A 27,844-nucleotide genomic window follows, 5' to 3' on the forward strand; every position below is an offset into this window, starting at 1 on the left:
GCATATTATGTTTATATATTTTGGTCATTTCAACTATTTTAATTTTTAAACAAGAATAATTTCGATATTTTCATGGGTTAGTTTGACACTTTAGTTCCAACTATAAGGGAGTTATATATATAACTTTCGAAACTATAGTCGGGTTATATGAAAAATCGCTAAATCACATGTGAGTAAAATGTATTTTACCCTTCTTTTTATTACTGTAATGGATTTCCATTTTTTCTTCAATTTTTTTTCTTGCTTTGTAATGGAATAGGCTGATCCCTGGAGCCAAACCATCACCAAACACCGGCCAGCAACCACAGCCTATGACATTAGAACCCATACTAGTACCCAAAACATCACAAATTTATCTCAAATACTACAAATCGTCTCCATCAAAATGAGCAAAATGTCAATTGAAATTCAACAAACTAAGTTTTGTTCAAGTTTGTATAAATTGGAAAACCCACCACCAATTGCTACTCAAAAATTCCAATTCACCATGAATCCCCAGCATCCCACCAGAACGACAGAAAATCAACCAAAAATCCCGAAACCCTCAACCATCTCATATAGAATCCAGTCAATGACCAGCGAAATCAGAAGGAAAGAGAAAAACAAGAAAACTCAACCATCTCTAGCTTGGCTCCAGTATAATTAACCTATGTTGGAGTAGAGCCTACAAGTGCAGGGCGGTGAGGATGGGTCTGAGAAAACTGTCGAGAGAGAGACAGAGACAGAGTTGTGCAGAGAAGTTAGGAATACCTTTTCTTTGATATTATGGCTTGGTGAATAATCAAGACAAAAGTGTCGAATTTTCTCTGGAGTGGTAATTGAAGACTTTTTGGTCTTCCATTACCATAGAGTCACTACCATTAAAATCACTGCTTGCTAGATCAGGCAAAGTAGGGGTTTTGGCGCGGTACATTTGGAGTCCAAAATACTACTGGACCTGCTATAGGGATTATTTGCTAAAGCTGATGTGGTGTCCCTTCCTATCCTTTTAAATTAGCATAAAATAAAATTAAAGAAACATCAACTAGTATACGCTGTCCGTGTATATAAAATTTACTCTTTTAGTATTTTCTCTAACACAATCTTAATGTCTTACTTTAATTTATCTTTTTTTTTGTTCATTTTTTAAGTGTCAAAATTTGAGTCAGTGTACAAAAACCAAAGCTACAGGGATTAATAGCTAAATCAGGTGTGGTTGATAGGGATATAATTATGCATTTTATTTGTGGTTATTTGGTCTTAATTTTGGCAGTATAGTATGCAAAGTATTGGATTTCTGCTCATAATTAGTATTGGTGTTAATTACAGGCAATTAGTGTTGAAAGTGACAAAAGGGAGGCAAAAATCCAGAAGACTCTTGCTTCTCTGGCGTGCCCACGCCAGACAACACAGAGTTGCGTGAAAAAGCCGGATCACGGGCCCAACCCCTGGAACAACCATTCTGATTGGAAGATACCTTTTTACCATGCGTGAGATCAGGAAACCTTAAAAGCAAGAAGTCGTTTGGCAACAAACAACTAAGAAAGTAAGAAAAAGGAATCCTTTTGGGAAACACAGGAGAATTGGAAACCAATTGGAATTGGAAAGCAAGTGCTGCGAAGACCTTTAAGTAGCAGAGGAAATAGAATTCGAAGAGGACTTTTGGCAACAATCCAATGAGGGAAATAAGGAAACAATCCTTGTGGGAAACAAATTCCAATTCAACAAGCAAAGGGAAGCGGCGGCAACACTATAAATAAAAGGGCAGCAATAGACTAGGGCATCTTCTGTCTTGGACTTGTCTTTTTGTTTTTCTTTTCTCTCTTTTTCCTCTGGAATGCAAGTAGCAAATAGCAGCCGACATCTTTTACTACTTCCTCAATCGACAAAAACTCCATGAAAACTCTGAATTGCTTCATGATTATGCGGCAAGGCTAGTTCTTTTATCTAGTTGAGGAATAAATCAAGGATTGGAGCACCATAACTGTGAGATCGTTTTAATTGTTTTATTTTTAATTTATATGTTCATGGGTATTTGATTATTCTCTATTTTTCCCTGAGTTATTATTGTTTAGATTTATTGGATAATTAGGCCTGTTATTCGATTGTCTAAATAATTGATAGCCAATTAGGATGTTGGCACGTAGCCTTTAAACATCTTGATTAGTGGCAAACGAGACAACTTCACCGCCTCGCAAGCGGTCTAATTTGGATCGTGGGGATAATTAATCTAGCCTAAATAAACCCGCATGTGTGTTTGTCATCTAGAATTGGGTCTTTCTAAATCCTAATGCTGTAGCTACATTAAATCCTGTGAGCGTTTCTAGGGTTGTCTAGTCACAAGAGGGTAGTTTATGAGCGTCTCTTGACTACCATAAAATTAAGGAAAGATTGGTAGTTGGGCGCGTCGCTTGACCACTATAACCAGTTTATTCGTGAGTATATGAATTGTCCCGTGTATCTGTGATCAGTTGTGTGCTTTGGTGCCAAGATTAATTCCTTGACTAGGTTGTTTAATTAATTGTTATTTGTGTAGTTTGGTTCCTGCTATCTTAATCAACTTTAAATTTCAGTTTTTATTCCTTTTTAATTAGTTGGTACTACTGCTAAAAATCCCCCCCCATTTTCCTGTGTGATTTGCCTACCTGTTCCCTGTGGAGATGACCCTATTCACCACTATACTCATTCAGTTTTGGTAGTAGGTCTAATATAAATTTTATTTTTGGTGGTTTGACACCCACCAAATTTTGGCGCCGTTGCCGGGGATCTGGTGTTTTAAGTGACTTATTGCACAGGCTTTAGTTTTTATTTTTATTTTTATTAGTTTTATTTATTTTATGCCTCGATCTTCTCGTACAGAAGAATTAGAATTTGATCCAGAGATTGAGAAGACTGCAAGAAGGTTGACCAAGGAGGCAAAGTTGCGTAAGCAACAAGATTCAACGTCACCTTCAGAATCTAAGCAAGAGTTTGTTTCCAGTGATTCATCAAGTGAATCTGAAAAAGAAGAAGTGCATATTCCCCGAGTAGCAATGGCAGCCCCAAGAACTTTGAGGGAGTTGGCAACTCCTAATGTGAACCAGCAGCCATTATGCATTACATTTCCTAACACGGAAGAGGCATTTGAGCTTAAATCTGGTCTTATTCACTTACTTCCTACTTTTCTTGGTATTGCAGGTGAAGACCCACATAAACACTTGAAGGAATTTCATGTGGTGTGCTCCACAATGAAACCTCAAGGAGTCACTGAGGACCACATCAAATTGAGAGCCTTCCCTTTCTCTTTGGCAGATAAGGCTAAAGATTGGTTATTTTACCTGCCATCTGGATCCATCACTACGTGGGAAGAATTGAAGAGAAGATTCCTCGAGAAATTTTTCCCTGCCTCTAGAGCCGCCAATATAAGGAAAGAAATATGTGGAGTTAGGCAGGCAAATGGGGAAATTCTATATGAGTACTGGGAGCGCTTTAAACAACTGTGTGCCAGCTGCCCGCATCATCAAATCCCTGATCAGCTCTTAATACAATATTTCTACGAGGGATTATGACCCATGGATAGGAGCATGTTAGATGCAGCCAGTGGCGGTGCTCTGGTTAACAAGACCACAGACGAATCCACGTTATTGATCTCCACCATGGCTGGAAATTCCCAACAATTTGGAGTGACAGCTGATGGAGCAATAAGAAGGGTCAATGAAGTGAATCACTCTGACTTAGAGGGTAAACTATCTGAGCTTACCTCTCTGGTACGTCAAATGGCAAGAGGGCAATTACAATCTGTGAAGACTTGTGGTATCTGTGCTGCTCCCAGACACATGACTGACATGTGCCCAACTCTCCAGGAGGATTCACCTGAACAAGCCAACATAGTGGAAGATTTTTCTGGACCACCTCCACGAAGGAATGATCCTTTTGCACCCACTTACAATCCAGGGTGGCGAAATCATCCTAACTTTAGCTATGCTTCAAAACCCCCTGGCTTTCAACAACATTTCCAGCCACGGCCACCAGTGCAACAACCATCCACTTCCAATTCAAACATGTCTCTTGAAGATATGGTGAAGTCACTGGCCCAAAGCACGAGTCAATTACAGCAAGAGACTCAAAGATCTCAGCAGGAGTCTCACAGATTTCAACAAGAGACTCGTGCTAGCATTAGGAATTTGGAAGTACAGATGTCTCAATTGGCAACTTCCATGAGCAACCTGGAAAATAGTAATAGAGGAAAGTTACCATCTTAAGTAATTCCTAATCCCAAGGAGAATGCCAGTGCAATGCAATTACGGAGTGGCAAGGAGGTACAGTCTCCTAGGCGTGCCCATGCCAAAGAAGAAGAAGTACCCAGGAAGGTGGAAGAGGAAGATGAGAAACAATCCTCTGAAGTCTCAAAGAAAGTTGACATTCCTCCTCCTTTTCCTGGCAGGTTTACAAGAGCCAAAAAGGAAGAATCTGAGCAAGAGATTTTGGACACCTTCAGGAAAGTGGAGATCAATATTCCTTTATTGGATGCTATTAGGCAATTGCCTAAATATGCTAAATTTTTTAAGGGTTTATGCACTAACCGCAATAAGTTGAGTCTGGATGACAAGGTGAAGGTGGGGGAGAATGTCTCAGCGATGTTTCAAAGGAAGTTGCCCCAGAAATGCAAGGATCCAGGTATGTTTACTATACCATGCATAATTGGCAATCAAAGAATTGAAAAAAGCATGCTTGACTTAGGTGCTTCAATAAATGTCATGCCTCTCTCAATTTTTAAAGTTTTGAATTTAGGACCCCTCAAAGAAACTAGGGTAATCATTCAACTAGCTGATAGGTCGAATGTCTACCCTGAGGGCCTAGTTGAAGATGTTCTAGTAAAGGTCAATGAATTCATTTTTCCTGTGGATTTTTACATTGTTGATATGAATGATGCATACTCTACTGATTCAGTAGTGATTCTTTTGGGTAGACCCTTCATGAGCACAGCAAGGACTAAAATAGATGTACATGAAGGGACTTTATCTGTGGAATTTGATGGAGAGAAGGTCACTTTTAATATTTTTGATGCAATGAAGCATCCTGTGGATACTGAATCTGTAAATTTTGTTGGCATGACTAACACCATTGTGCAAGAGAATTTTGAACAGAATTTCATGAGGGACAAGTTGGACTTTGTCTTACAACAAGGCAAGACCAATTTAGAAGTGGACGACATGGAGGAGGAGGAAGTCAAAGAAGCTATCATGTCCTTACATTCACTACATCCGCTTCCAGGCAGGTTTGAAAATTCTTTTCTACCATTACCCACTTCTAATGAAAGGATTCTACCTTCTGTTCAACAGGCACCTAATGTGGAATTGAAGGAACTGCCCCAGCATTTGAAATATGCTTACTTGGGAGATAACAAGACTTTGCCTGTAATCATTGCCAATGATTTAACTGCGTTGCAAGAAGAGAGGCTCTTACGGGTCTTACGGGTATTTAAACCAGCAATTGGATGGACGTTAGCAGACATCAAAGGCATCAATCCATTCATTTGCATGCATCACATCCTTTGGAGTCGGACGTAAAACCCGTGAGAGAGCATCAACGCAAGCTCAACCCCGCAATGAAGGAGGTGGTGATGAAAGAGATTCTCAAACTCTTAGAATTAGGAATTATTTTTCCTATTTCTGACAGCCAGTGGGTAAGTCCAGTCCATGTTGTTCCCAAGAAGACTGGAATCACGTTGGTGAAAAATGAAAAGAATGAGTTAGTGCCAATGAGATTGAAAAATGGGTGGAGAATGTGCATTGACTTTAGGAAGTTAAATGCCGCAACTAGGAAAGACCACTTTCCACTCCCATTTATTGATGAAATGCTTGAGAGGTTGGTAGGTAAGTGTTTCTTTTGCTTTTTAGATGGTTACTCTGGATATTATCAAATTATTGTTGCTCAAGAGGACCAACATAAAACCACTTTTACCTGCCCTTTTGGAACTTTTGCATATCGTCGTATGCCTTTTGGTTTGTGTAATGCTCCTGGAACATTTCAAAGATGCATGATGAGTATTTTTTCTGATATGATTGATAATTGCATTGAAATTTTCATGGATGATTTTACAGTATACTGTGATTCTTTTGATCAGTGCCTAGACCATTTAACAAAGGTTTTGAAAAGATGCATTGAAACAAACTTGGTTCTTAATTATGAAAAATGTCATTTCATGGTTAAGGAAGGCATAGTTTTGGGCCATGTTGTTTCATCAAGGGGTATTGAGGTAGATAAGGCTAAAATTGATTTGATCACTAGTCTACCTTACCCTACTAATGTCAAGGATATTCGTAGTTTTCCAGGCCATGCAGGTTTTTACAGGCGTTTCATAAAAGATTTTTCAAAAATTGCTCAACCATTGTCTCGCTTGCTTCAAAAGGAGGTGCCATTCAACTTTGGAGATGATTGCAAATTGTCCTTTGACACACTCAAGGGTATGTTGACCACGGCACCAATCATCCAACCCCCAGACTGGAAGCTATCCTTTGAGCTCATGTGTGATGCCAGTCAGTATGCCGTAGGAGCTGTGCTTGGACAGCGGAGTGGGAAGTGTAGTCACGTGATATACTATGCGTCAAAAACATTGACACCAGCTCAATGCAACTACACCACCACGGAGAAGGAGCTTCTAGCCATTATTTTCGCTTTTGAGAAATTTAGATCATATCTATTGGGGTCAAAAGTAACGATTTACTCTGATCATGCAGCTTTGAAGTATCTCTTGTCAAAAAGGGAGTCCAAGCCAAGACTCATTCGTTGAGTGCTCTTGCTGCAAGAATTTGACTGGGAGATCAAGGATCGGAAAGGGGTGGATAATTCAGTAGCTGACCATTTGAGTAGGTTGATAAGAGAAGAGGAAGCAGTTCCCATATCTGAGGTATTTCCTGATGAACATCTTTTCTATCTCAAAGGTAAGGAACCTTGGTATGCAGATATTGTGAACTTTTTGATCAGTCATAAATTCCCTATTGGCATGAGTAAGAGTAAGAGAGATAAGATAGTCCATGATTCTCGATACTATATTTGGGACGAGCCATATCTGTGGAAAATAGGCTCTGATCAAATTATTCGTAGATGTGTACCTGAAAGTGAAACTCCTTCTATCCTTGCTCATTGTCATAATTATGCATGTGGTGGCCATTTTGGACCTAAGAGAACTGCTAGAAAAATCCTTGATTGTGGCTTTTATTGGGAAACATTGTTTCGTGATGCTTATACATTTTGTAAAAGCTGTGAAAAATGTCAAAAATTTGGAAGTTTGTCTCATAGGGATGAAATGCCTCAAGTGCCTATGTTATTTTGTGAAGTGTTTGATGTTTGGGATATGGACTTTATGGGACCTTTTCCTAGCTCTTTTGGATTTTTGTATATTCTGTTAGCAGTTGACTATGTATCGAAATGGGTAGAAGCAAAGGCTACCCGGACTAATGATTCTCAAGTTGTTGTAGGATTTCTCAAATCTCACATTTTTAGTAGGTTCGGGGTGCCGAGAGCCATCATCAGTGATCAAGGTACCCATTTCTGCAATCGCACCATTGCATCTCTCATGAGAAAATATGGAGTGCACCATCGTGTGAGTACAACATATCATCCTCAGACCAATGGGCAAGCTGAAGTCTCCAATCGAGAGATCAAGAGCGTATTGGAGAAAACGGTTAACCCCAACCGTAAGGATTGGAGCTTGCGATTGGATGATGCTTTGTGGGCATATCGAACCGCGTATAAAATGCCCATTGGAATGTCCCCATATAGGTTGGTGTTTGGTAAGATGTGTCATTTACCTGTGGCTATTGAGCATCGTGCATTCTGGGCAGTCAAGCAATGCAATTTTCATGCGGATAGAGATGGGAAAGAGAGAAAGCTCAAACTCCAGGAGTTGGAGGAAATTCGTCTTGAAGCATATGACAATGCACGTTTGTACAAAGAGCGTACCAAGCAGTTTCATGACCACCTATTGCGTGCGAAACACTTTTTCCCAAGACAAAAGGTACTCTTGTTCAATTCACGGTTGAAATTCATGCCAGGTAAGTTAAAATCTCGTTGGATTGGACCATATGTGGTAGTCAATGTTTTTCCTAATGGTGTGGTTGAAATCCAGAGTTTAGAGACTAATAAGAGTTTTACAGTTAATGGTCATCGTTTAAAATCGTTTGTTGATGTTTCAGACATTGGCACTTTGGAAGAGGTACACTTGATAGATCCTATCTATGCCTAATTGCTCACTATGGAGTCGTCTAGCCAAAGACGTTAAAGAAAGGCGCTTCTTGGGAGGCAACCCAAGGCCTCCAATTTTTGTTATAATTCTCTTTCGTTTTTTGTTGATTTTGGGTTGTTTTGTTTCATTGCAAGTGTTTTTTTTTTTTTGGTGTTGGGCAGGAGACTTGGATTTACAAGGCATGCCCACGCCCTATAAGTGACTCCATGAAAAGCGTAGAAATGCTTGGGCAGAAGACTCTGCCTTATAAGGCGTGGTCACGCCTTACAGCAACTCTGGTCCACTTTGGGGACACAGGCTTGGATTGAAGACTTCCGCTTCCATCTGAAGCAACGCTACACCACACCACCGTCAGAGGCTCCACGCTGCCAGTCCCTGATACCTCCTCTACCATGGTGTTTTGCTGTAGTTTTTTTTTCATTCAGGGAAGTTTCTTTTGCTCCCTTCACTTGACTTCAACTTTTCATTCTTACATTAAGGACAATGTAGACTTTAGGTGTGGGGGGAGTAGTCTAGCTTTTCCTTCTTATTGCTTTTCCTTCTGCAAAAAAAAAAAAAAAAAAAAAAAAAAAAAAAACTTTACCATGCCTTTTGGATTTTTGTGGTTAGCCTTGATAAGCAATGGCTTGATTTTCAAATTTAACTATTGTTATGGTTTTAGATGATAATATGTTAAGTAGGAGATGATAAAGTTTTAGGATGTCTCTCTGGTAAATATTTGAGATTTTGTGACTCTAGCAATTTCTTTTGATTAACTTTTCTAGGCATTGTAAATATTTGTCTGACATTTTTGTGTGAACTGGTTCAACTATTAATCTTAGTTCTCCATGTTAAGAAAATGAAGCAGGCTTGCAAGGTTTTAATTTTACTTGGGTGTTTATATGCGAATAATAGTCGGCTATACTCCGTTGGTTATCATTGACTAGTAACCGGGGGTCTTCACCTAAAGTGTCGATTTTCGCCTCAAAAAGCAACGATAACTATGAGTATGTGGTCTTTAAGCGGTTAAAGTTGAGTAACCGGGCTCCTTCATTGGAGAGATGTCGGAGTTCGCGTCAAAAGACTTGAATGGCTCAAGACTAAGCACTTCTTTCAAGAAAGAAAAAAAAAGCAAAAAAAAAAAAGAAAAAAAAGAAGGAAAAAGAAACAAAAAAAAAAGAAAAAAATGAGAAAGAAAAAAAAAAGAGTGTGTATGAGCATGAAGGTATGTGAATAATTGTATTACCTGCGGATCCATGAGTCTTTATGTTGAGATTTTGCTTAATAGTTGGACCAGTTATTAAAAAAAATGTTGGTTGGATATTTTCTATTCTTAGATTAGTTAGTCTGGATTTGAAAGAGTCATTGGTTTCAAAAGCTAGTTGGAGAGTTATCTCGTAAAATTTGTCATCAGTACTTGACAGTTATCTAAATTATACATTGGCAATAGTTGCTTTGATTAATAGCCATTGTTTTGAATTCAACTGCTGCAAAATGTTTGCTCGCTTGGTTGTGTATTTAAAGTTTGAAATGCTTGAGGACAAGCATTGTCTTGGTGTGGGGGAATTTGATAGGGATATAATTATGCATTTTATTTGTGGTTATTTGGTCTTAATTTTGGCAGTATAGTATGCAAAGTATTGGATTTCTGCTCATAATTAGTATTGATGTTAATTACAGGCAATTAGTGTTGAAAGTGACAAAAGGGAGGCAAAAATCCAGAAGACTCTTGCTTCTCTGGCGTGCCCACGCCGGACAACACAGAGTTGCGTGAAAAAGCCGGATCGCGGGCCCAAGCCCTGGAACAACCATTCTGATTGGAAGATACCTTTTTACCATGCGTGAGATCAGGAAACCTTAAAAGCAAGAAGTCGTTTGGCAACAAACAACTAAGAAAGTAAGAAAAATGAATCCTTTTGGGAAACACAGGAGAATTGGAAACCAATTGGAATTGGAAAGCAAGTGCTGCGAAGACCTTTAAGTAGCAGAGGAAATAGAATTCGAAGAGAACTTTTGGCAACAATCCAATGAGGGAAATAAGGAAACAATCCTTGTGGGAAACAAATTCCAATTCAACAAGCAAAGGGAAGCGGCGGCAACACTATAAATAAAAAGGCAGCAATAGACTAGGGCATCTTCTGTCTTGGACTTGTCTTTTTGTTTTTCTTTTCTCTCTTTTTCCTCTGGAACGCAAGTAGCAAATAGCAGCCGACATCTTTTACTACTTCCTCAATCGACAAAAACTCCATGAAAACTCTGAATTGCTTTATGATTATACGGCAAGGCTAGTTCTTTTATCTAGTTGAGGAATAAATCAAGGATTGGAGCACCATAACTGTGAGATCGTTTTAATTGTTTTATTTTTAATTTATATGTTCATGGGTATTTGATTATTCTCTATTTTTCCCTGAGTTATTATTGTTTAGATTTATTGGATAATTAGGCCTGTTATTCGATTGTCTAAATAATTGATAGCCAATTAGGATGTTGGCGCGTAGCCTTTAAACATCTTGATTAGTGGCAAACGAGACAACTTCACCGCCTCGCAAGCGGTCTAATTTGGATCGTGGGGATAATTAATCTAGCCTAAATAAACCCGCATGTGTGTTTGTCATCTAGAATTGGGTCTTTCTAATTCCTAATGCTGTGGCTACATTAAATCCTGTGAGCGTTTCTGGGGTTGTCTAGTCACAAGAGGGTAGTTTATGAGCGTCTCTTGACTACCATAAAATTAAGGAAAGATTGGTGGTTGGGCGCGTCGCTTGACCACTATAACCAGTTTATTCGTGAGTGTATGAATTGTCCCGTGTATCTGTGATCAGTTGTGTGCTTCGGTGCCAAGATTAATTTCTTGACTAGGTTGTTCAATTAATTGTTATTTGTGTAGTTTGGTTCCTGCTATCTTAATCAACTTTAAATTTCAGTTTTTATTCCTTTTTAATTAGTTGGTACTACTGCTAAAAATCCCCCCCATTTTCCTGTGTGATTTGCCTACCTGTTCCCTGTGGAGACGACCCTATTCACCACTATACTCATTCAGTTTTGGTAGTAGGTCTAATATAAATTTTATTTTTGGTGGTTTGACACCCACCAGTGGTGTCCCCTTCAAGCTTTCTAAATTAGCATATCATAAAACAAAAAAAGTGTCAATAGGTTTTTTAATACTACTTTAATATACATGCACAAATATGAAAACAATCCAGTTTGTCATCATCCAATGTGATGAAAGCTACTTGAATTTCTAAACAGATGGTATGCGGAACACGGCCCTTGGAGAGTACAATTATCTCACTTCACTTATAGAACGACACATTTTCTTGTATGACTTTCCCATCTAACAAATAGAGCCGAATAGATTGACAATCTGGTAACCGGATCTTCAGCTGATTGCCATGTTATAAAATTAACCACAATGACCATTTGCCTGCTTTAATAATTTTAGTGTTTTTTATGAAACTATTTTTCTTTCATCAATGGATATTAAAATTAAGGGTTAATTATATTTACCTCCCTGAGGTATGGCCAAACTCAAACTAAACCCTGAGACCAAACTACTGAAGAACCCTTCGAATACACAAAAGCTTAACAAACGTTGACTGCTTGATATTAAACGAAAAAGTCAGTGAATGTCCTAAACTGCTCACAAGCTTATTCCCATTTAAGTCTTTAACCCTTCTCTTCCTCAGGGATTGAAACCAACAGAGTTGCAAAATTGTTAGTTGCACAATACTTCGTTGTTCGTGTAGAGTGGATTTAAATGGGCACACACTCACTAGCTGCTTATCAAAAATACTCCTTCTTCTTCTTCTTCTTCTATTAAAACACTATTTCTTCACAAATTGTCAGCCTTAGATTTAATCAAAAGTAGGAAAAAGAAAGAAAAATAAAAAACACGAATTGCAATACCTATCAAAATATAGATCTTGCAATTTAACTACCAAAACCAAATCTTTAGTTCAAATGATTGTCCCCTTGACGTGAGATTTGAATGATGAACCCTGTTTATGAGGTAGTGGAGAAGAGATTCTGTGCATTGCTCATGAGTCGTGGCTAAGATGGGATATGGTTTTGCTTGTGATTTTTGTGGTATCAAATTTTGCTGACTTCTTGTTTCTATTTTGTCAGCTTTGCTTCTCTTGAATGTGTACAAAGAATTGGGTTGCCACGATTTGGTTTCGTATACGGCAATTATATGTCTATTTTTTGTGGGTTTTTAAGGGAGAGGATAGAAAACGTAGGTTATGGTGTTAAAAGATGAATGAATTTGCAATAGTTTGAAATTGGGAGTGTGTTAGAGATGAGTGATAACTTGAAGATAAGAACAGGAGCCATTAAGGTTTCGAGGAGTTCGATGAGATCTATGGACAGCAGGAAATCTTTTTCTTTGTTAATTTTTTTATTCTTTCCCGTATCTAACAACGAGTTTACTTGTTTTTTATGCAATGAGTTTCAAGTCAGACTAATTTTTCTTTGTATGTTAAGTTTCTGATTAATTTTTCTTTTGTATTTGAACTTCCTTTTTATTATTTTCTGCAATTTCCATAGTTATATTTTCATTTATCTATCAATTTTTAAAGTTTAGGTATTGGGATAAAGATTTATTTTGCTCAATTATCTTTATGTTTTCTCCATTAAACTCTCTCAATTTTTGTTTTTGCAACTTTTTCTTTTTTTTTGTGAATTTTATTTATTGTTGTCAGTAGAGGGTAAATTTGTCATTTTATTTGTTCTATTTATTGGCTCTTGATAGTATTATTGACAAGGAAGGCAAATGTAATTTAGTTAAACCTCAAGATTTGATTCATAGTTTGGTCAAACCTTAACGGAGACAAATGTAATTAACCCCAAAATTAACCCACAAGGCCCTTTAGCCCATTTTAATAACTTAATTTATATTTGACTAGACTATTTTACTTCGATCAAAAGAAAGTTTGAAGAGTCCAGTGATGCACATGCCATTGTTAGCCCTAAATAAATAAGGGATAATTTTAGAAACCTCCCCTGAGGTTTTCAATAATTTCACTCGCCCCTCTTGAAATTTACATAATTACAGAAACCTCCCTTGATGTAATAAAAAGACAATAATGCCCTTTATTAATTGTCAACTCATTGAAAAACTCTATTAAATATTAAAGCTCTTTCATCTATTATCAATCAATAATTCAAACTATAGTTTTTCTCATTTAACTATCTATCCTCTTTCTCCTACATCCATTTTCCTTTTAAAATCATTTATTTATTATTATCAACCAAATGTGTACTGTCGCCACTAATAAAATCATTTTATTCACCAAACCACCAATATGTACATATCTTGGTATATATTTATAACTACATTGGTATATATTTATATCTTACCATGAAAACAAAATGTTCTTGGTATATATATTTATATCAGCATTGTGTTTCTATTGTTGATTTATAATTATTGATGTTATTCCTATATAGAGAATTTGATTGATTTTAAACTCTGTGCCAATGGAGAACAAACTACCATGTAAGACATGAAACTATCAATAATTAGCAATTAACTGTGGCAAGATGTACACTTCTCAATTTAGCATTATTCCAAGTAGAAGAGGCAAAGCCATATGAATTTGAAAAGGGACATATAGATAGCTGGGGGAGATGGAAAGCAAGTTTTATAGTGAATATTGGGCTAATAGATAATATGATAGCACTTAGCAGAGCTGTGGGGAGTACTCAAAAGGATAAAAATGGCTTGGAACTCTGGAGAAAGAAGAGTGATTCTGGACACGAATTGCAAGGCAGCTTTGGAACTAATACAAGGAGCAGGACAGGACTCACCACTATACAATCTAACATGTCAGATCAGGAATGTTTTAAGCAGGGGTCGGGAATCCTGGCAACAACATGTTTGGAGAAAGAAGTAAGTGTGCAGACTAGCTAGCTAAAAGTAGTGTCAACAAAGAATCTGGGATGCAGATTATAACAGAACCGCCACAGGAACTTAGTGAATAGCATGGTGCAAATATTTTAGGGGCTGCGACCCTATGTTTTGTTTCTGTTTAAGAGGTTTGACCTCTCCCTTGTAAACTTAACAAAAGGAACATACTAGGCAGAGAAGTAAATGCGGTCAACACATTTGCAAGCAAAACATTTTGGCCAAAGCACCTTTGCCCTTAAAAAATAGTGAAACATGTGAAATTCAGCACAAGTAAGGCTAACAAGTATATTCTGGAGAATCATGGACTCTCAAAACATACCATAAGAAGTTGTCCATGCTGTTCTAATAACATTCCTAGTTCATGAATTTTTACGGAGGAAGATCTTTTTTCACATCAAAACTAATTGATGAGTTTTGGTCCTCTTTCCAAGCTCTTCCAAAGTGATACTAGTACAAGTCCTTAAGTAGACTTGAGATGCAGCCTTAGAACAATATCACCAGATTTCTCAGTCACCAGATGCAACACCTTAGACTTGAGATGCAACCTTAGAGGTTTGTGTTCTAGAATAAATTTATAAGTTAGCAGAAAAAAAAAGTCTACAGTATCTCAACTTGCAGGACTACAACCATAGCTAATATACAGCTTTTAAGGCAAAGTACAAATGCAATGATTGGAGCAACTTGTCCAGGTTTCTAAAAAAATAAATAAATGGAAACAAAGGAAATGAGAGTCGATTTGTGAGTGTGCACATTTACACAAAGATAGAGCACTTCCAACAGGAAAACATTAGGAAAGAGCTTGAAGTCTTGACAGACATATTTCAATCACCTCAATTCAAGAAACATTCAAGGCTGCTTTTGAACTAGACTAAGTGCATGGATCTAAACGAGTTGAATTTTGAAGTGAAAAAAATGTTGCTTTTGAAAAGCATTCAAATCTGTAGAATTTACTCTTACTACCTTAATTGTAATGCATTTAGCTCTATAAACAACACCACAATGATGATTTGTAGACGATTTAAGTAAAACTGAAAAGGGGATGCTTTGAGCACTACCAGGAATTGCTGAAAAGGGGACGCTTTGCAGTTTAATGTGAAATTAAAACCAAAAAATAAAATAAACCAAGCGCTTGAAAATAGAATAACCAAGAATTTGATAAAATCTTAAAGAAACATACAATCTAAATTTTTTTAGAAAGTAAAATCCAACGGTTTCAGAGAATAATATATCAAACCCAATAAAGAACAAAATCTTCAAAATAAGAACATGCTGCTAATGTTCAATTAAACTAGTAACAATAAAGTTTATAAAAAAAGGGGGGAGAATTTCCCTCAGTCACCGCCGGCTTGGTGCAGGTGTTCTTCTTGCGCTTCTTGGCGCCACCATCGAGGTGGAGGACAAGGTAGAGGGCTGACTCCTTCCGGATGTTGTAGTCGACTAGGGTGCGGCTGTCCTCGAGCTGCTTGCCAGTGAAGATAAGCTACTGCTGGTCCGGGGATGCCCTCCTTGTCCTGGGCAGAAATTTTTTTTAAAAAAAAATTAGGGCAATAAAATTTGGGGAGAAAATGAAACAATTGATCATCTAAGTAGGGTAGAAAAGGTGATTGCAAATGATGGTGATTGCTAATTAGGGTAAGAAACTTTGGGGAAACTAGACAAATGATAGAGAAGAAGGGAATTTACGCAAAAATTGAATGTTGGGAACACAAAATCGGGTCAATAAAAATTGGGGGAAATTGATTACTAAGCAAGAAGAGAGAAACTTGCCATTTTACAGCACATGCTCTGAGGAAACATATCAAAATCAGTAGCCCAACAAGGAGGAATGCTCGAGCATTAGTGAGAAAGAAATTGAGAGGGGTCGAAGTGAGAGAGAGACCAAGAGAGACAGTGAGAAGGCCAGCGAGTGAAAATGTGAGAATTAGAAGTGTATCAGACTTAGCCCAAAAGTGGTAGACTTGTACTCTTTCATTTTGAAATTTGCTTTTTAAAGAATGCCTCCACCAATTTTCAATTCTCGCTGTTTCTTTTTCATTTTGAACGAAAAATTTGATCCAATTTTTAGTTTTATCTTTTTATTTAGATTCTCAAAGAAAGGTTATTTTCTTTGTATTAAATTAAACATTTTAATTAAGTATATTAGATCGGGAATCTACTTTCATATTATTTTAAGAAATAATTCATTATTTTTAAACATGAAAAAAGAAAAATCTTAATTATGTGTTAAGAACTTTCTATCAGTTTCTAGAAAATTTTGTTAGTTTTGTCTAATAGTACTATATTTTTTTAGATGTTTTATATTGAAGAATCATGAATGTAAACTTGCACGAAACTATAGTATACGTATTGATTTGTAAGAAAAATATGTATTCGTTTTGACTTTTAGCAAATAAACATTAAATTTGAAGGAATTGCAGTAATTAGTAGTCCTGATTTCATTACTTAACTTATATAACACAACTAATTCTGCTTTTCATTAAAATGAATTTGTACTTAATGAGTTTCAACATTCGACCAATTAGATGTCAAGGAGCCATTGACAGTACCCAAAATTAAGGTATTTGAATTTAGAGGCCTTGAGTTCTAATTGTAATAGTTTATATAGTTGTTCTAACTAAAAACTTTCATTAATTTTTTTCAGTTAAAAACTTATTGAGTAACTATGACTAGTTTAATAAATTATCAAATTTTAAAAAATTTAAATTAATATTTAAGTAACTATGACTAGTTTAATAAATCATCAAATTTAAAAAAAATTAAATTAATATTGAGTCTCACAATTAAATAAAGTCATAGTTAATAAATCATCAAACTTTAAAAAAATTTAAATTAATATTGAGGCTAACAATTAAATAAATGCATTAGAGATGTTCAAATTAGTGATGATACTTATGTTGTCACTAACTATACTATAGTTTTACTGACAAAAATTGGTCGTCAATAAACATAAACAGTGATAATAATGAAAAGTTGTCAAAGAAAGTGGTAGAATTACTGATAACTTTTATCAAGTCGTCACTATCGCAAAACTCACGCCTTCCAAGTCCCATGGCGCGAAATAGTTTTGTGACGACAATTAAAGGTTGTCACTGAAAACTCAGTTGCTTTGAGTCAATTGTGACAACCTTCAAAGTCGTGACTAAACAACCTCATTTTGTGACGACTTTGTGTCGTCACAAAGAAATGTTGTCACTAATGACCTTTTTTCTTGTAGTGGCAATATTCCTACTATGAACAAAAAATATTGAAAACCGTAGGAAAGTGGTTCCTAGGCTAATAAGGCACTTACAAAAGAGTTTAGAAAATATTTCTAAACTCAAAACAAGAGAGCCTAAAATATTTGACTAAATGGGTTAGATGACTCAAGAAACTAATAGCCCATATAACTCTCTTGAGTGGTGCACCTAAAACCTTCAATAGGCTTCTTTATTTATAGGAAACCAAAGGAAGAATTCCTTTGGCTTCTATTGATGTGAGACGAAGCAGAAAACGCGTTTGTTGACCAGCGCGTCATTCAACAAATCTCCACCTTGATGAGTCCCCCAACATCGAGAGATTATAAACTTGCTCCACCTTCTCCAAATAAGCCCCAATGGGCATAAATCACCAACAATAAATATCAATCAAGTCCAAGCGTTGCTTAAACTTGTAAATTGAAAGAGATTTTATAAACATATCGGCTAGATTGTTCTTAGTATTGATTTTCTGAATAAGGACTTTTCCCTCAGCAATGATATCCCGAATGAAGTGATACTTCACATCAATGTGTTTCGTCCTCTCATGATACATCTGATCTTTAGTCAAGTGTATGGCACTTTGACTATCATAGTGAATATCAGTAACACCTTGATATAGACTTAACTCGCTAAATAAACTCTTCAACCACAAGGCTTCTTTGATTGCCTCGATCAAAGCCATATATTCTGCTTTTGTAGTAGACAAAGCTACGACAGGCTGTAGAGTAGCTTTCCAACTAATAGCACAACCGCCAATGCAAAATACATAGTCTGAAAGTGATCTTCTCCTGTCAAGATCTCCAGCGTAGTCTGAGTCTACAAAATCAACCAAAGTGTTATTATTTCTTCCAAACTCCAAACATGCATTTGAAATACCTCGCAAGTATTTGAAAATCCACTTCACAGCCTGCCAATATGCTTTATCGGGGCAAGACATATATCTGCTAACAACACTGACTGCATGTGAGATATCTAGACGAGTACAAACCATTGCATGCATAACACTGCCAACTGCACTGGAATAAGGAACCCGTGCCATATAATCTTCCTCTTCATCTGATTGTGGTGATTGAGCAGCAGATAACCGAAAATGGCTAGCAAGAGGAGTAGATACTGGTTTAGCATCTTTCATGCCAAAACGCTCCAAGACCTTCTCAAGGTAATTTTTCTGGGTCAAGAACAACTTCCCTACTCCTCGATCTCGATTGATATCCATGCCAAGAATTTTCTTAGCTGCTCCTAAATCTTTCATTTCAAATTCACTATTTAACTGCAGTTTCAAAGTGTGAATTTCTGACAAATTCTTGGCAGCAATGAGCATATCATCAACATAAAGTAGCAAATAAATGAAAAAATCATCATTTAACTTCCGAAAATAAACACAACTATCATACATGCTCCTTGAATAATCATGACCCAACATAAAGGAATCAAACCTTTTATACCATTGTTTTGGAGACTGTTCAATCCATATAAGGATTTCTTCAACAAGCAAACATGGTTTTTCTTACCTTCAATCTCAAAACTCTGGGGTTGTTTCATATAAATTTGTTCCTCAAGTTCGCCATGCAAGAAAGCTGTCTTAACATCAAGCTGCTCTAATTCCAAATCATACATGGCAACTAAAGCAAGCAAAACACGAATAGAGCTATGTTTAACAACAGGTGAAAAAACTTCATTAAAATCAACACCTTGTACCTGACTATAGTCTTTTGCAACTAATCGTGCTTTATACCTTGTATCTTCAACCCCTGGAATACCTTTCTTTTTCTTGAAAATCCATTTGCATCCAACAATTTTCTTCGCTGACGGCGGCTTTACAAGAACCCAAGTTTCATTCTGATGAAGAGATTCAATTTCTTCATTCATCGCAATCAACCACTTTGCAGAATCATCACAAGAAACTGCTTCTGAATAGGTGAAAGGCTCACCAATTGCATCAGTTTCTTCTGCAATAGACAAAGCATACGCAACTAAATTTGCATATCTTTGTAGTGGTCGAATGTCTCTCCTTGCTCTATCTCTGGTTATGAAATACTCTTCTTCTTCTGAACTATCTTCAATAGTAGATTCAGGTACATCTACTGGCATTTGTTAAATAGAAGATTTGGTCTAAGAAGGACCAGAACTGCCAATATCAAGCTCCACCTGCTTCTGTGTACTATCAGTAGTACAAGGACTAGAAGACTCCTTCTTAGAAAAAAATATAGATAATTCATCAAAAGTAACATCTCTACTGATTACAAATTTTGGAGATTTGGGATCAGGATACCATAATCTGTATCCTTTCACCCCAGAAGTATACCCAAGAAAAATGCACTTTTTAGCTCTAGATTCCAATTTTTCATCATTCATGTGTATGTATGCTGGACACCCAAAAACTTTTAAATTGGAGTAATCAGCAGGAGTACCTGACCAAACTTCCTCAGAAGTTTTGAAACCAAGAGATGCAGAAGGAGAACGGTTGACAATATAACAGGCCATATTGATCGCCTCTGTCCAAAAGTCATTTGTCAACCGTGCATTGGAGATCATATATCTTGCTCTCTCCAAAAGCGATCTGTTCATACGTTCAGCCACACTATTTTGTTGAGGCGTCATCCTGATGGTGTGATGCCGAACAGTTCCTTCATTTTTGCAAAATCTATCAAATTCACCTCCACAAAATTTCATGCCATTATTTGTTCTCAACCGCTTAATATGTTTTTCTGTTTGCTTCTCAATCAAAACTTTCCATTGCTTGAAAGTTAGGAAAACATCATTTTTATATTTAAGAAAATAGACCCAAACTTTCCTTGAATAATCATCAATGAAAGTCAACATGTACCTGACACCACCTTTAGAAGGAGCACGAGAAGAACCCCATAGATCTGAATGAATGTAATCAAGAGTACCTTTTGTCTTGTGAATTACTGGTGAACTGAAGCTGACTCTTTTCTACTTCCCAAAAATACAATGTTTACAGAATTCCAATGGCCCGGTACTTTGTCCACAATGAAGTCCTCTTTTGCTCAGTATGCCCAAGCCTTTTTTGCTCATGTGCCCCAAACGCATATGCCAGAATTTGGTGATGACTGTATCTAACAAAAATAATGTTGAAACAGCAGCAGCACCTGTAACAGTAGATCCCTGCAAAATATACAAAGTACCAGATCTGTGTGCCTTCATAACAACAATAGCACCTCGAGTGATTTTGAGAACTCCTTCTCCACCTGGATACCTGCACCGAATAGACTCAAGAGTGCCCACAGAGATGAGATTTTTCTTCAAATCTGGAACATGTCTAACATCTGTGAGCGTCCTCACAATACCATCGTACATTTTAATCCGGATTGTGCCTTTACCAACAACTTTACAAACGGCGTTGTTACCCGTTAAGACAACTCCACATTCAGTTGATTCATATGTTAAAAACCAGTCCCTATTGGGACACATATGATATGAATAACCCGAATCTAAAATCCACTCATTGTTAGACCTAAAAATATTTTTCGTTGTATAGAAAATGGTTCCATCATTCTCATCAGCTGCTATACTAGTTTCAGCGGATTCAGTATTTTTCTCAACAAATCTCCCTTTTTGCTTTTCTTTATTTTTCAGTTTAAAACAATCAGAGATAACATGACCCTTTTTTTTACAATAGTTGCACACCACATTTTTATGTCTGGACTTGGATCTACTTTTATTTTCTGTATTTCTCTTTTCAGATCTACCCCGAACAAACAAGCCATCGGCTTGACTTCCACTAGTTTCCCCAGTAATATCCCTATCTATCTGCTTTTTAGATTTTAATACAGATTTAATTTTTCGATACGAAATTGTTTCCTTTCCATAAATCATAGTATCACGGAAATGCTTAAAGGACTGGGGAAGGGAACACAAAAGTAATAGGGTTTGATCTTCATCATCAATTTTCGAATATATATTCTCCAAATCCATAATAATGGAATCAAATTTATCAAGATGGGAGAGTATAGATTTACTTTCAGACATTCGAAGCATATACAGGCTCTGCTTCAAATATAGCCGATTCTCGACTGTCTTCTTCATATACAAGGCTTTCAATTTATCCCACATAGCCTTGGCCGAAGTCTCCATTGCTACCTCACGCAATACCTCATCGGAGAGATTTAAGATTATGCTGGATCTGATCTTCTTATCCATATCGGCGAAATCTGCATCCTTTACATCTTCTGGCTTTTTCTCAATTCCTTGAATTGCCAAATCAACTTCGTCTTGAACAAGAATGGCCTCCATCTTGAGCTGCCACATGCCGAAGTTAACATTCCTGTCGAATTTCTCGACAACCATCTTTGTTATCGTTATTGTTGCCACAAAATCTATAACTTGAAACTTGTCTCAAAAAAAACTGGTCAAACAGATATGCAAGTCTCGTGAATGGGCCCATAGGATAAGCGGGCCCCACGAGATAAGCAGGCCCCAAGGGATGAACCCACAAGGTGAGTGGACCCCATGAGATGAACGGGCCCCACAAGGTAAGCGGGCCCTACAAATAAACGGGCCCCACAAGATGAGTGGGCCCCATATGATGAACCGGACCCACCAGATGAACGGGCTTCACCAGATGAACGGGTTTCACCAGATGAACCTGTCTTGCAAAATATAACAATCAACTCTGATACCAGTTTGTTAGGACCGGTCCAGGAACAAACAAACCAGAGTTAGTACAAATTAGGCGATAAAACCGACCATATAAAAGGGTTGCACCAACCTAATAAAAGCAAATAATAAAGCAAATAAAAGACACAAAAGATTTACGTGGTACGATCAAATTGACCTACGTCCACGGGCGAGGGAGGAGCAATATTTCTACTATGAAGAAGAAATATTAAAAGCCGTAGGAAAGTGGTTCCTATACTAATAAGGCACTTACAAAAGAGTTTAGAAAATATTTCTAAACTCAAAACAAGAGAGTCTAAAATATTTGACTAAATAGATTAGATGACTCAAAAATCTAATAGCCCATATAACTCTCTTGAGTGGTGCACCTAAAACCTTCAATAGGTTTCCTTATTTATAGGAAACCTCCTTTGGCTTCTATTGATGTGGGACGAAGCAGAAAACGCGTTTGTTGACCAGCGCGTCATTCAACATACACGAATATTAATTAGATATAATGTCATTGTTTCAAAATTGAATAAGTAATTTACATTGAGTTACATTTTGTTTAGAAAGTGTTGTACAACTTAGGCAAGTTAAGAACTGAAAATCTTTTTCAGTTTTTTGTCCCTCATGTTTATCCGTTCTTTCTTCAACTTACATTCAGCTGTAATCGCTGAATTTAAAGTGGAAGCGATGCATGTACTTCAACAATGTCGGAAACAGTTACTGTCCTTAGCTACCTCAACTCCACACCATTTATACATAATGTGCTTGCTGTATATCCCAGGCTGGGATTTGGACACATTCCAGTGTTGGATTGTGGTGGGGTTTAATACCAAATCAATGGATTAAACCCATTATATAAAGGAGGCAAACGAACAATTTTATTATGCTCAAAATATATATAACAACAACACACAAAATAAATTTATATTGGACACTAATTATTGAACCTCACTCTCGAGAATATTGCTCTAATTTATCAGAGGCTCACTCTTGAGATATCTGCTCAAACACTCACTCCACAATTGAACTCGTTCATTTCCTATCTTTCACTTGAGCTTTGGTGCCCTTCAACTGAGGAAATGGCATTATTTATACTAGTAAGGATCCTACAAGCGGCTGTAATTTTTCTCTTCTCATTCAATGCCCAATTGCCAGAAAATCTGGTGAACTTTGCAAGTAAATCTGGTTCAAGATACAAGCACGAACCAAATTGATCAGCCGCCCACGTTCAGCTTCAAGATGGACTTTGGCAATTTGTCTATTGCCAATAAATGAGTAAAACAAACACTCCAAAGCCATAAATTTATTCTGAACACCCTAACTAAAGGTTCATCACTTTTTAGCACAAACAACATTTTCAAAAGACATATTAATTAATTAATAATAAACCTCAATGATAGATCTCAAGCCCAATACTGCAGTTATCTTATAGTCACAGAAGCCTGCCTCAGAGAAAAGTTTCGCCCAATCTTTCTCATTTCTTTGCCTTCCTTTGACTAGAACCATCGCCCCCATATCATAGAACAGTTGGGTCTCAATCGCCTCATGATCATCATCCCCTTTCTGCTGGCTTTTGCAGAACGTGTCAACAATTATCACTTTGCCTCCTTTCTCCTTGCTAGGAATTGCTTCTTTACATTTTTTTAGTATTTGTACACACTCATCATCGCTCCAATCAATCAATATCCACTGCTCGATTGCAAATTGTATCACAATGAAAGAAAATTTTTGTTAGAAACATTACACCCCATCTAAAGATTTTTGCGTCAAAAAGAAAAAACAAAACTATTCTCCTATAGTACCAAACACATGCCATCAATTTGACGTTTAAAACTTTGTTCTTTTTCTGTCCCTCTTCATGATGCAGTTCTTAGATCAAGCATAGCCTCAATTTCTTCTGCTCAATCTTACTTTTGAAGTTGACACTTCCCATAATTGGTGAATTGTAATCCTATGATCTCAGGCAGTTAGGATGAAAATCTAAATAAAACTTCTATAAAAGAAAATTGTCAACTAGAAAACGTGCAACATCGATTTCATACCTTCATTAAAACAGCATCTGCAGGAGGAATGGCTTCAAACATGTTACCTCCAACATAGGCCAAGTTCTTACTACTCTCCAAGCCATCAACAACATGAGGAAGATCAAGCACAGTGCATTTCAGGTGAGGGAAAGCATCAGCAATTGCCTTAGCAAAGGTTCCAGTTCCACCTCCAATATCTACCAATGAATTCAAACCCTCAAAAACGTGCTTACAATCTTTGGTCACCACGCTACTAACCATCCGGGCATCACTAGCCATTGCTTCGTTAAAGAATTGATTAAGCTGAGACTCATGGCTCGCAAAATCATAAAGTGACCTCCCATGGCAAGTATAAAATGGGCTTTCATCGCTGCTCTGAAACCACTGGCTGAGATGGTGCCATGGATCAGTCAAGGTGGGATCGAGCATGGCCAGTAAAAATGGCGTCACGCTAAAGGGGTTGCTCTTTAAAAGAAGTTCAGAAGCAGAAGTGAGCAGATAACCCTTTTGATTATCATTCTCATTTCCAGGAATCTTTGCTTCAATGAAGAAGCCTGAGTGGATCAAAATCTGCATGAGACGATAAACGAATGGGGCTTTTTCATTCTTGATGGGAAGAGCATCGATCAATTGATCGAGGGTCATCGGCTGGCCATGCTTGTGAATAACATCTGGCATGTCTAATTGAATTGCACATTTGAGGGACATAGAATTTATGAAGTTGAATATATGGTTCCATATGTGAGCTTGTGCTTGAAAAAGCTCATCAGTATGATCACCAATATTTCTAGCCAAATCCATTTTTTGTTTGAAATTCTAGGATTTTTTGTGCTTTTTGGTGGTGGAAATTACAAGTAGAACTCGCATTTTACAGGCGGATTATGGGATTCACAGGAATAATGTTGCATGATTAGAGTGCTCAATAGAAAAAGGGGATTCCACTTAAAAAAAGTGCTCAATGTTTTGTCTTTCCTTGCATTACTTTAAGCATCAATAATTGTTACACTTAGAATTTGGATACCTGTCATCAAATAGCTTTATCCATCTGTAGTACTTTCATCCATATGCTCTCTGTTAGTTATACACAAATTTTGATTAAATTTGTCATTCGCTCACTGAAAAATATATATTTGTTACTCACTCTCTCAACAAAGTATCTATCATTAATTGTTACACTTAGAATTTAGATACCTGCCATCAAACTTTTATCACTACAGCTTTATCTCCAGTGATTTCCATCCTTATGCTTTCTGTTTAAAAAAAAAAATCTATGCTTTGTTGATGGAAGGACAATGATACAGTAATTATCTTTTTCAACAATTATGGTGTAGGAATGCTGTAGCAAAATAGTATTCCTTGGTGGGTTCTCAATTTCATTCATGGGAATCTCAATTTGGCGGTTTCAGTCCTTCCAATTTATGTCAAGAGTGACAATATCATGGGTGGTTGTCCTTTTCCTGATGTGTTCCCCATCCATTTTATGGATGTAATCTTGCACGCCTCTCTTGATGATGTGCGTTTAATCCTTTGTTGGATTTTCATTTTTTAATTTATATTGCTAGGTCGTTATTCTGGCTTGCAATATTTTCAATGGGCTACATGCCATTTCATTAAAATTAATAAGTAATACTATGGGTGTTATTCCCATCAAAGTATTTCATTTTAATGGTGTGCCACCATTTTACAATCACTAATCCTCTTCATTTCGAAGTGATATAATTGAAATCGATGACTTGAAGCGACTCAAGATGCTTGGCCGTGATCGATTTCAATTTTTGGTATTTAAGATGGAAGCTACATCCGTACACTCTCTAACTTGAGGGAAAGTATTAAAGATTAGTTAGCTTTTAAATTTTAATTTTAACAACATCTTATTTGATAAGTTGTTGTATCAAGTTATTTGATTTATAATTTGAATTCTAGGTTGATAGGATTTTATCTTGTAATTTTGACTTTTAGTTTGATAAATTTTCATCTTTTGTAACCATATTTGTAGAGTAACTTTTACATAAACTCTCACCAATGTCAATAATATTAGAACACCATAAATGACAGTACCTTTTTCTAAAATTTATCACTATTGAAGATTAGATAGCTTTCAGATTTTAATTTCAGCAGCATCTTTGATAAGTTGCTGTAGCAAGTTATTTGATTTGTAATTTGATTTTTAGTTTGATGATAAGTTTTTATCTTTTATAACTATTATCTTTGTAGGCTAATTTCTATATAAACGCTCACAAATATCAATGATATTGGAACACCATGAATAATAGAATTCTTTTCTAAATTTTATTGTCTCCGTACAAGATAACTAAGAATGGCAATGGGGGCGGGTGACTGCGGGGGTTGGGGTAGGGGCGGGGGGGGGAGGGAATTTCCCCCCGTTTAGAAACGGGGCTGCCCGCCCCGCCACCCACTTTAAAAAATAAATATATAAAAAATATATATGTATATAATTATATATATAATATATAATTTAATTAATTACAAACTTATGATAATGATATTCTTAGTTATATGTATTATATAATATATATTAGCATATGTAATATAATTGATATTATCAATTATAATAATAATTATATATGTGTACTAATATAAATTATTAATTGGTTATATTAAATTTACTAATACATTTATACTAAATCCCTAATTACACTTAATACAATAACATTTTTTTCTCAAAAAAAAGTACAAACACAATAATGAATTTGTGATTGTATTTGTGTCAAAAGTGAAAACTTGACTACTTTAGTTGTATTTATTTCATCATGTTGGATTGTATTCAAATAACTTTTGTTTGATTGTTTTTATAAGTTTTAATTGTGAAATTACAATGAATAATAATTTGGTAATGTGTTGATGTTTTAATATTTAATTATTTACTAAAATTTAACTATAATAAAATTATATAATAAATTTTTATTAACTCCGCGGAGGCACCTGCAGGGGAAGCGGGAACGGGGCATGGCGGGGACAGGGGAGGGGTCCTGTTGCCATCCTCTCAAGCTTAAAGATAACTTATTTTTATGTATTTGGGCTTTTCTCTTAACTTTTGGAGTCAAAGTTCGTTCAATGTTTTGATCAATTTTGTCCATTCAACAATGATTGACGGTACGATACATTTTTGAAACGCGCAAACTAATATTAATCTTCAACTACCCCTCCATAAATGTTGATTTTGACAGTCAAATTGCAGGGATCGATGGTGGGCTTTATGAGAGAAGGGTATTTCATTCAAAAAATTTTAACTGCATTCAACATCTATAGATTTTAATGCAACCATTTTAGGTGATTGTCATAATATATGCAATCACTTCGTAAGTCCACGATGTGACAATCACCCAAAAAAATGGTGATTTACAAGCAAATTTACGAGTGTGACGATCACCTAACATAGTTTGGATGTAGTTATGAGTGATTGTCCCCCATTTTCATCGTACGGACTTAATTAATGCATGGAATAATTTTTCATCTACTTCAAAAAAATTGATGATAAGCTTGTGCTGAGCCTACACACACTTGGCCACTCCTTCACCATGTGGTTCCTTTTTTTTTTTTTTTTTTTGTTCGGGTCTGTGAAATTGGATTGACAAGTATGTTTTGATTGGTAACCATTTTTGTCTCACAACCTACAAGCTAAAACCAGCATGATTTTACTTGTTTTCATAAGCATCATAATTTCATTATAAATTTATTAATTAATAGTAGTTTGAAAAGACATAAACTTAAATATCGATTCACAAAAATAGAGGAACACTAGGAGAGAAGCACTCAATGAGTCTTTACTTAGATTTAGATCACAAAAATAAATAAAATCTAGTAATTGGTATGGTTGATTTTGGCGAGAGCTGATTTCACA

The 27,844-nt window shown here is 36.4% G+C and overlaps 2 protein-coding genes and 1 non-coding gene across 3 annotated transcripts; 1 reads left to right on the forward strand and 2 right to left on the reverse strand.

The window, feature by feature from the left end:
• Positions 1 to 3,377: 3,377 nt before the first annotated feature.
• Positions 3,378 to 3,484, reverse strand: LOC140038210 (small nucleolar RNA R71). Its single transcript, XR_011842005.1, has one exon. It is a non-coding gene; the product is annotated as a small nucleolar RNA R71 (small nucleolar RNA).
• A 769-nt stretch (positions 3,485 to 4,253) lies between these two features.
• Positions 4,254 to 5,528, forward strand: LOC113735952 (uncharacterized). The gene has a single exon (XM_027262911.1). The coding sequence runs from the start codon at positions 4,254 to 4,256 to the stop codon at positions 5,526 to 5,528; it is 1,275 nt and encodes a 424-aa protein (XP_027118712.1).
• Positions 5,529 to 23,072: 17,544 nt separating this feature from the next.
• LOC113735074 (trans-resveratrol di-O-methyltransferase-like) lies at positions 23,073 to 24,832 on the reverse strand. Its single transcript, XM_027261996.2, has 2 exons — positions 24,001 to 24,832; positions 23,073 to 23,647 (listed from the first exon to the last, which is right to left on the reverse strand). The coding sequence occupies exons 1-2, from the start codon at positions 24,781 to 24,783 to the stop codon at positions 23,336 to 23,338; spliced, it is 1,095 nt and encodes a 364-aa protein (XP_027117797.1). The 5' UTR covers positions 24,784 to 24,832; the 3' UTR covers positions 23,073 to 23,335.
• Between the last annotated feature and the right edge of the window lie 3,012 nt (positions 24,833 to 27,844).

Source organism: Coffea arabica, chromosome 3c (assembly GCF_036785885.1).
Source record: "Coffea arabica cultivar ET-39 chromosome 3c, Coffea Arabica ET-39 HiFi, whole genome shotgun sequence".
In the NCBI taxonomy this organism is placed as follows: Eukaryota; Viridiplantae; Streptophyta; class Magnoliopsida; order Gentianales; family Rubiaceae; genus Coffea; species Coffea arabica.